General features: G+C 28.2%; 1 protein-coding gene across 1 annotated transcript; it reads left to right on the top strand.

The window, feature by feature from the left end:
• Nucleotides 1–9,419: 9,419 nt before the first annotated feature.
• LOC149513372 (extracellular ribonuclease LE-like) lies at nucleotides 9,420–10,312 on the top strand. Its single transcript, XM_089748996.1, has 2 exons — nucleotides 9,420–9,686; nucleotides 9,783–10,312. The coding sequence occupies exons 1-2, from the start codon at nucleotides 9,444–9,446 to the stop codon at nucleotides 10,221–10,223; spliced, it is 684 nt and encodes a 227-aa protein (XP_089605122.1). The 5' UTR covers nucleotides 9,420–9,443; the 3' UTR covers nucleotides 10,224–10,312.
• Nucleotides 10,313–10,654: the final 342 nt, after the last annotated feature.

Here is a 10,654-nt window from a genome sequence, read left to right as displayed (position 1 = left end):
CTTTTCCTCAAAAATTTATTTTTGAAATTTTATTTTTAAGGAAAATCGATACTTTCAACTTTTCCTCAAAATATCTTTTGAAACTTTAATTTCAAAGAAAATTGATACTTTCAACTTTTCCTCAAAAATCTTTTTTTTGAAATTTTGTTTTTAAAGAAAATTGATACTTTCAAATTTTCCCCAAAATATCTTTTGAAACATTAATTTCGAAGAAAATTGATACTTTCAACTTTTCCTCAAAAAAAACTTCTTTTGAAAATTTATTTTTAAAAAAAATTAATACTTTCAACTTCTCCTCAAAAATCTTTTTTAAATTCTTTTTAGCTTCAAGGGTCATTTAAAAGATGCCCGACAAATCAAAATTACCTGTAAAACAGTTTAAACTTACTTGATGTCCAACACAAGAATAAATGAACAGCTTCCTGCATCACATTTGCTTACGAGATGGTGATGGATTTAGGTGCCTCGATTCTTGGCCCTTCGCTTCCTTTTGGCTTGTTACATTGCTTGGTTTTCCTTCTTTCACTTTCTAGCTAGCGCTTTGCCACACAGCTTCTACCAGTACTTGATAGAGGACTGGTTACGCAAACATCAAGACCGAGGAACATCTAATCGGGAAGTTAAAAAATATCCTCCCTTGTCCGAGGCAAGAAAAAAGACGACGATAGTAACAAAGGCAGGAAAGCTATCCTAATCAAACTAGCCGGCAACAGGATCGAAATACATATATAATGTTCCAACAGAGTCACCCATCTCCTTCTCAACAACAAACCTGGTCACTTCAACCATTAGGCGAGGCGTAGCATAGGCGATCTTCTGGCAACCTTCCCATACTGTTATTATTGCTTTATTGCAAATAAGAAGAAATCGCAGTGTAGTGCTATCCACCTCAAATAATATTATGCCAGAGCAACCTGCAAAATAAATAAATAAATAAATAATAATAACCAACTCGACAATGCGCTGCTTGGATACGTCAAAGGGAAGTGAATTTCTTCATGTCGTCCTGCGAGGTAGACGAACAAGCTTCTGGGTCCAGTATTATGCTCCGCTGGTCTTTATTGGACAAGTATAGCTGCAGAGTCTCAAGACTTCATCTAAAATTCTCTAACTGATTTTGTGTGCTTTTTTTTTATTTCTGTTTCTTTCGCTGATTTTTATGTGTTTCTCCGGTTGTGAGAGTGGTCGGCACTATATCGTTAACTGAATCAATACCAGCCTGAGGCATTGCCATGGTTGTGATTGTACCCATCTATGAAGCATTGTTCATAGGCTGTCGGTCACCTTGAGATGGCTCAGCTTGGGATTTACTGGGAGGATCAGAATTCACTTGTTGATTCTGCTGAAACATCATTTGAACGGCAGGTTGGTTTTGATTAACCTACTTTTGGTGTGGTTGTGATTATAGCTGCAAATGCTGGTGGTTTGAACAAATAGCTGCTGGCAGCACGGTTTGATGCACAGCTGACAGTGTATGACCGGAAGGCACTGTGGAAACTTGACCTTGAGAACTATTATCAGAATGGAAAGCCATCTGCTGGAGTTGCTTTGAAGAATGCGATGCTATCCCAGAAAATAGCTTCTGTCGAGGCTTCTATCAAGTGCACCATCTGCTCTCCTTTCTCATCGGCTTGGTTGCCAGGGGCCATTCTAAAGCCATTCAGATGAGCAAGTTCAACAGAAAGGTTCTGATGCACCGGCCTGTTCGCTCTTCCCACCCTTTTCAAAAGTTTAGCTTGTTGTCGACTGTGTTTGTTGCCTTGTTGCTGATCGGCTCCATCAATAATAAATCGTGGTTCTTTGGACTGTGCATCTGCTTCTCCAAAGTCCCATATCCATCAACACATGGACGAAACACGATCAGTCTGAACTCTACTGTATAGGTAGAAGCACCATCCCCGAGAAAGATAAAGCCACACTAATAGTTTGGAAGAAGTGGATGAGTCTCCGATCTGCGAATTGATAAAAGCCAAAAACTCAACCTAGCTTAAAAAAACTATGCCGCCAATCGTAAATCTAACGGCTATGTCCGGCTCTAACTCCATCTTCTCATCGGTCTTGAATTCTGTCTCTTAACAAGGAAGGAAGGCATCCAGCTTAATCTGTAGAAAAATCTGAACCAAAAGGTTACTGCTTCCGATCCACAATCTCCAACTGGGGCGAATGAAGAAAGCTGCCTTCATAAACCATAAAGAAAGACAACTGGATTGAGTTCCACAGCAAGGCTCGATTCATCACATTCGATTGCCGAAATGACTGTGATCTCTTTTCTTTTTTGCCCCCTCTCCTATTCGGATTCCTCTTCTATCTTTTCTCCTCCTATTCGGATTCTTCCTCTATCTTTTTTCTGTTTTTTCCCCTTTTCCAGCTTGTATATTCATTGTTGATATATGGACCCATGATAGAGTTTCAATTCAATTCCAATTAGTCATCCAATGCTAAAGATTAGCATTTACATAACAATCATCACAATCACCAAGCTTAATCTCAATCTTTCAGCTTTTTTCCCTCTTTTTTTTTTCATTAATCAGATAATCAAAAGAAAGAAAAAGAAAATAAATCATAAAAATAAAAATAAAAATGATAAATATGAAACAAAAAAATATTTAAAATAAAAATGAATAAAAATCCCTACAAAAAAGAATCCCGGACAAAACGGGGTGTCTACAGATATCATTTGGCCTAAAATATGTAAGAAGTGTAGGAACACATTAAGAGTTATGATAATTTTAAACATAATGAAAAAATAAATGACCCTAAGAAGATATTATTGTAAAGTAAATAATTATGTTAACAACTTTAAATTTTAATTAATTGTTATTTCTATAAATATATGACAAAAAGAACTAAAAATTAAAAAATAAATTGATAATGTAAACAAGTAGAAAACGTAAAATTAGTATCATTTGGCATGAAATAGGTAAGAAATATTGTAAAACACTAAGATAGAGTTATGGCGATTTTAAATGTAATGAAAAGTAAGGACAATCATAAAAATATATTATTATAGTATAAATACTTATGATGGCAATGTAAAATTTTAATTAATTATTTTTTTGCATATATATAAGGAAAATAGCTAAAAATTAAAAAATAAAATAATAATTTAAACAAGTGGGAAGAAATATAAAATTAGTATTATTTGGCATAAAATAGATAAAAAAAGTGTTGTAATACATTAAGAAAGAGTTATAATAATTCTAAACATAATGAAAGTTAATAACAACTGTAAGAAAATATTATTGTAATTGTAAACACTCCATTTTGTCCGAGAATATTTTTCAGAATTAGGCTTCTACCGTCATTGAGAGATTTTTGGGATTTAATTCTAGAATCAATTGGTATTAAAAATGTTGTGGAGAGATCATCGGGATTTAATTCCATAATCTATTCACATTAAATTGATATGAAGAGATTTTGGGATTTGATTTCAGAATCAATTCTCATTAAAAGGGAAATCAAATAAAATCATAGATTCAAGTTGAATTAATTAAGCATGAATTCCTATACAAATCTGCGATCAAAGCAAATGGGGATAAAAAAGAAAAAAGATTATGCAAAAACTCTTAAAAGAAAAAGAGAGAAATTTGTTTAGCAACCAAGAGGTTATAAGTTTTGAGTTTAGTTAGTTTAGATTTTTCAAAATTGGGATTTGGTGTTTTTGGATTTGAATTTTTGTAAGGGTTTTGCATTCTAGGGATTCCTGGGTTTAGCTTTCTAGATAATTTGTAGGGTTTTTGAAAATTCTCTATCAGCTTTTGAGATTTAATCGTCAGTTTCTGAAAATCAATTAGAAAGAAGACATAAGAATAATCATTTTAGAAAGATAGACATAGTCAAAACACTTCTGAAGAAAAGCCTGAAATTTGAGGCATCTAAATCTATGTGTTTTACCATGCATAACCTGACCCGATCACATGTATTCTCTTTCCCTTTTTCTTTCCATTTTCTGTTTTGATTCTTTTTGTTTTATTTTATTTATTTTTATTTACTTTTAGTATTTCTTATTTTAAATTAAAAAATACATTACTTATTATTATGATTTTTTTGTACTTATATATGAAATAAATAAAAAACCTTTTTCAAATAAGTTTATAAGAATAAATTAAAAAATCTTTTTTTTAAAAATAAAAATCCTTACAAAATAAATTCATGAATTCTACCAAATTATTAAAGAATTTTCATGGATTTAATTTTTAAAATTGAATCCACCAAACTATTAGAAAATTCTATAAATCAATTTTCAAAAAAATAAAAATAAAAAAATAATTTTTATCCTTTAAACTATTGGAGGATTGCTTCATAAATTAAGTTATGCCAAATTGTTGGGAGACTTAATGAAATTCTTAAAAATTTTTACAAATCTTTTGGTAATAAAATCTTACCAAATTATTAAAAGATCTGCTTCAAAGTAAGTCATACCAAACTATTCAGAAACTTTACTGATTTTTTTAAATAAAATATTATAATAAATCTGATGACCGAGCTTTTTCAAAGTGGGACACTAGTCTCCATGAATACTCCTGAAGTGAGAAAATTATCTTAAATTGCTACTAAACTATTTAGACAATTTTAAGATTAATTTTCAATATTAAATATTTTGGTAAAACATAAACATTTTTTAGGCTTAAATAATTTGAAATCAAACCGGTACCATCCTATGAATGAGCATTGTAGGGGTACTATAACCTTCCTTACGCATAATTGTACTTTAAACCTAAAATCTGATTTTGCATATCAAAATTTATATCAGGTGACCAATCACACCCAAACAAAAAAGATTGGTGGCAACTCTTTTAATCCTTGTCTAGTAGTAGGTCTATAGATCTATACATTATAACAGTAATATAAGTAATTATTTGGCAATTTAAAATTCTAACTAATTATTATTTTTTAAATATATAAGAAATATAACTAAAAATTGAAAAACAAATAGTTATGTAAAGTAGTGAAAAAATGTAAAATTAATATAATTTGAAGTAAAATAACTAAAAAATTTCATTGCATACTAAGAAAAAATAATGACAATTCTAAACATAATTAAAGATAAGAACAATTATAAAAAAAAGAAATTATTGTAACATAAATATTAAGTTGCGAATGTAAAATTTTAGCTATTTATATTTTTGTAAATGTATAAGAAAAATAGTTAAAAATTAAAAAACAATTGGTAACATAAACAAGTGAGAATAAATGTAAAATTAATATCATTTAGCGTAAAATGAGTATGAATTGTCGTAACACATTAAAAAAGTTATGAAAATTTTAAACATAATGAAAACTAAGAACAACCATAATAATATATTATTATAACATAAATAATTGTATTGGTAACATAAAATTTTACTCAATTATTATGTTATAAATATTTAAGAAAAATAGTTAGAAATTAGAAGAAAAATTAATACTATAAACAAGTGAGAACAAACGTAAATTAGGACCATTTAGCATAAAATGGATAAATAGTATTGTAACACGTTAAGAAAGAGTTATGGCAATTTGTAAACATAAAGAAAAGTAAAAATAATCGTAAAAAAAAATTGCAAAGGTAATAATTATGTTGACAACGTAAAATTTTAATTATTTATTATTCTTGTAAATATAAAAGAAAAATATCTAAAATTAAAAAATAAATAGATAAATAAACAAATGAGAAGTAATGTAAAATTAATATCATTTGGAATAAAATGGGTTAGAAATGTTATAACACACTAAAAAAAAGCTATAACAATTCTAAATTTGATAAAAGTAAGAATAACAGTAAAAATATATTATTGAAACATAAATAATTATGATGACAATGTAAAATTTTAATTAATTATTATTATTGTATATATATAAGGAAAATAATAGAAATTTTAAAAGATTGTTAAGGTAAACAAGTGAGAAAAAATGTAAAATTGGTACCATTTAACGTAAAATAAGTAAGAAATATCATAACACACTAAGAAAAAGTTATGATAATTCTAAATGTAGTGGATGATAAGAACAACCATAAAAATATATTATTATAACGTAAATATTTAAGTAGACAACGTAAAATTTTAAATAATTATTATTTTTAAAATATATAAGAAAAATATCTAATAATTACAGCAAATAGGTAACTAAAAGAAAAAGAAAAATATAAAATTTGTATCATTTGACGTAAAATAAAAAAAAGAGTTATGACAATTCTAAATGTAAAGGGAAGTTAGAACAAATATAAAAAATATTATTGTAACATAAATAATTAAGTAGATAACATAAAATTTTAATTGATTATTATTTTTTTAAATATATAAGAAAATAACTATAAATTAAAAACAAATAGATAACATAAATAAGTGATGAAAACGTAAAATTCATATCATTTGCCTTAAAATGTGTAAAATGTGTTGTAGCATTTTATAAAAAAGTTATAACAATTCTAAATGTAATCGAAAGTAAGAACAATTGTAAGAAAATATTATTGTTACGTAATTAATTAAGTAGGCAATGTAAAATTTTAATTAATTATTGTTTTGTTAATATATAAGCACAATAGCTAAAAATTAAAAAACAAATAAATACGTAAACAAGTAAGAAAAATCGTAAAATTCGTGTAATTTGACATAAAATGAGTAAAAAGTGTCATAACACAAACTACGAAATAGGTATAACAATTCCAAACATGATGGAATGTAAGAATAATTGTAAGAAGATATAATTACAACGTAAATAAGTAACATAAAATTTTAATTAATTATTTTTTTTGTAAATATATAAGAAAAATAGATAAATTTTAAAAAACAAATAAGTAACTTGAATAAGTGAGAATAAGTGTAAAATTCATATCATTTGTCATAAAATGGGTAAGAAGTGTTATAACACATTAAAAAAAATTATGACAATTCTAAACTTATTGTAATATAAGAATAATTGTACAAAAATATTAATATAACGTAAATAAATAAGTTGGTGACATAAAATTTTAATTAATTACTGTTCTTATAACGATATAAAAAATTATAACAAATAATAATAAAAATTTTTGTAACTTAAACATGCTAGAGAAAACATAAATTCCATATCATTGGTGTAAAATGTTTAAAAAGTCTCTTAACATAATAAGAAAAAAAATATGATAATTTTAAATGTAATAGAAGGGAAAAACAACTGTTAGAAAATATTATTATTATATAAATAATTAAGTCAATAACATAAAATGTTAATTAATTATTTTTTTATAAATACATAAAAATATGAGTAATAAATAATAAAAATTTATTAAAATAAACTAGTGAGAGGAACAATAAAATTTCTCTCATATTTGAATGCTATCATTATATCATTTTTGGTCTTAAAAATTTGTTAACGTAAATATTTGTAAAGTAATTTTATTTTTTAAGTAGTAAAAATATTTGTGTAATAGTAAAAAAAATGTCACATCTTAATCGAGTGGCATTTGAAATATATTGATTTTTTTTTTATAAAAGGACATTGAAATTTGCAATCAAAATACCTATAAAAAATCATATAAATTAAATGGTACAACGGTAGCTTTATTTTATTTTTTTGTATTATGTTAATAAATTTCTAAGATATAAAAAATCATACAAATAAAATTGGAAAATATATAAAATAAATAACCAAAAAAATAATTTTAAGATTAAAAAGGCAACATAAAATAATTGATATTTTAAAACTAAAAAAAAAAATATTAAGATGAATACTGAAATTTATGTTAATTATTGTTGTAATATTGTTATTTGTTCCATTGCCAAAGGGTTTAAGCTCTAGCCTTCCTTGCCATCAATCTACATCTTCCTTTGTTTCGATTTATACAACATTTTCAATTTTCTCAAATTGTTTAAGGACATGTTTATGCACGGTTAGTAAAAGAGCATGTTCTGACTTACAAGCCTTTACTTTTGAAACTACATTTGGCTCTTCAGCTATTTCGTTGAAAGAGGGTGTATTTTTGTCTCAAATTTTTCATGTGCTTGGGCTATAGAACCTCTTGGATCATGGGTGGTACGCACAGATTTTTGTAAGGAAAAACTTTTTCTGACGTTTCGGTGCTGGTAGATTGTTCTGAATACAAGCATTAACAAATTCGATCATCGGTGCTATTTGTCCATGCAGAGGGATAAATTTTAGTGTTCAAGTGCTGAAAGTTCTAAATTGCAAAATAATCTATCCTTTTATTTGACCTTATCGCTTTTATACAATTTTTTTTATTATTTTCGTGTCATATTTAAAATGATGATATCTAGAAATTTAATGAAGGATGAAAGTATTAAGTTATATCACGAATCCATGTACATCACAATAACAATATAACAGCACGGTAGCAAAAATGAGAATGCAAAACCAGAATACTTGCCACTAGGTGTGAAAGGTTTTCAAGCTTTCCAGAAATGACATCTCTTGCAGCTGCATTCTTTTTCTTTTCTTAGCATGAGAAACTTCAGAGCCAGCTTCTGGTGGTGAGTACACACTGAAGAAGGTATTAAGCTACTCATTGATTGAAAAGATAACTCCGTTTTGCTTGACCAAGTCGTGTATTGTATGATCTACCACCTATAATAAAGAGAAAACTGTCCCGAGATAGAGCTATATAAATATATATATATATAATATTTTTTAGCTCAAAACCATTCATTCGTGATTTCAAAAGACTGGTTTCTGGAATATAGCACACTGAAACAAAAAGCAACAAATATATATATATAATTAATTAATTAAATTTTTAAAAATAAAAAAATAGTATTAAGATACTTGAAAAGGGGAAAATTATATATATTTGCATCATTTGAGTTTTAGCACTGCATATTATATATATATATTTTACAGTGAACAATTAAATCTATAATTTCTATTGAAGCCAGGCTTGATAGATTTGATAAGTAATTTCAAGAGAATCTCAGTCAATATATATGCAGGCCAATTCCAATGCTCATTTCCATTCCAACTCTGATTCTTTATATCTCAATCTGCTAACAAATCCCAAACTTAAAATTGACAGAAAACAGATTGTGAAGCTTATTAATTGACTATCAAAAAAGCTATAAAAACCAAGTTATTACAATCAATTTTATCAAAACTCAATTAGATTAAGACAGATAACCATTCCAACTCAGTTCCTTGTAAATGAAAGTAATACAAGATAATGAAATATTCCCAAAATGTAAAAGATGTCTGTGGATTTTTATTTCCAAATTATAAGAAAGATACTTAATTCCGTGACATTGAATGAAAAAAGAAAAATCAAAAAGAAGAAAAGCAGATATTAATTGAGGTTAAGGCACAATTTACAAACAAAAACAACCCAACCTTTGCTTGCCTCGTCTGGATTTCACGAAGAAAACAGTGTGCTTGTGACCCCAACACTAAAACCAAAAGACTATAAATACATTAGCCTGATATAGTTTCATCACAACTTGAAATAACTTGAAAAGAAAACAAAAATCAAAAGAGAAATGAATGTTTTCAAGCTTTTCTTCCTCCTTCCCCTCCTAGCTCTTTGCTCTGTTGCTCTTGCACAGAGCAACTACGACCACCACTGGCTGGTTCAAACCTGGCCAAATGGGTACTGTTCTGGTAATCCTTGTGGCTTGACCGTGCTTCCACAGAGATTAGTGATTCATGGCCTTTGGCCAGCTAATAGTTCTGGATTGACTCCTACTTTGTGCTCAAATACAGTCGCTGATCCAAAACCTTTGGTATGCGATTTGTTTCGATTTTCATTTTATTCTAACCTTAATTATTTGGATGTATTTGCAATTGTGGTTATTAACATACAAAATGTCATTTTGTAGTTCAAATCTTTTCCCCCGCAATTACAGAATGACATGAGCAGACTTTGGCCTTCCATTGGTAAGTGGGCTGACAATGAGAAATTTTGGGTGCATGAGTGGCAGCAACACGGTTCTTGCCAAGCCAAGCCGCCACAGCCTTATTATTCCACTGCCATTCAATTGATGAAGAGTACTGTAGACCTTGATTTGGCTATCAAAGCTGCAATTCCAGTGGGAGGTTTTGCTCCTAGAGGTGATATCATCAATGCGGTCAGAGGAAAAGTAGGAAATGTCACTCCACTCCTTCGATGTGTGAGGAAACCAAATGGTAATTATCTATTGTCAGAGATCACAGTTTGCGTCGATAAACAAGGAATCAAGGTGATATCATGCAACGTCGGAAAGGAGAATGTTCGTGACAATTGTGGGACAACAATCAAATTTCCAGCCCGAGTGGAATGAATGCTGATTTACATGTGTAATTTGCCACTTCTATTGCAGTAATCAATTTATAATTATCTGTGTTATGTTTTTAAGTTTAATTTTATATGAATAAGATCTTTATTGATTTGCTTTAAAACGATTGGTTTACACACAAACAGCAACAATCAAATTTGGCATACAAGTATGAGCATGTACGGTGGTCTCCACCAGCACCACCGCCTGTCTATTTTTACAAGATAAATTTTATTTTAATTGATGCTAATTAAGAACAAAAAAAAAAATGGAAAACCCTTGTAAGCAAAATACAACAGTTTTACAAATTTTTATATATATTTGATTACAAAAAGCTATTATATATTATATAAGTTATCATGCATTCACTCCTATAATTATAAGTTGTACATGTACTTGGTTTAAGTCCAACGAAAAAAATGCATGGCTACTGATAT

Source organism: Durio zibethinus, chromosome 19 (genome assembly GCF_047325235.1).
Source record: "Durio zibethinus cultivar Kanyao isolate XHJ-2024 chromosome 19, ASM4732523v1, whole genome shotgun sequence".
Taxonomy (NCBI): Eukaryota; Viridiplantae; Streptophyta; class Magnoliopsida; order Malvales; family Malvaceae; genus Durio; species Durio zibethinus.
The sequence above is the reverse complement of the archived record's forward strand: the minus strand, read 5'-3'. Positions and strand labels throughout refer to the sequence as shown.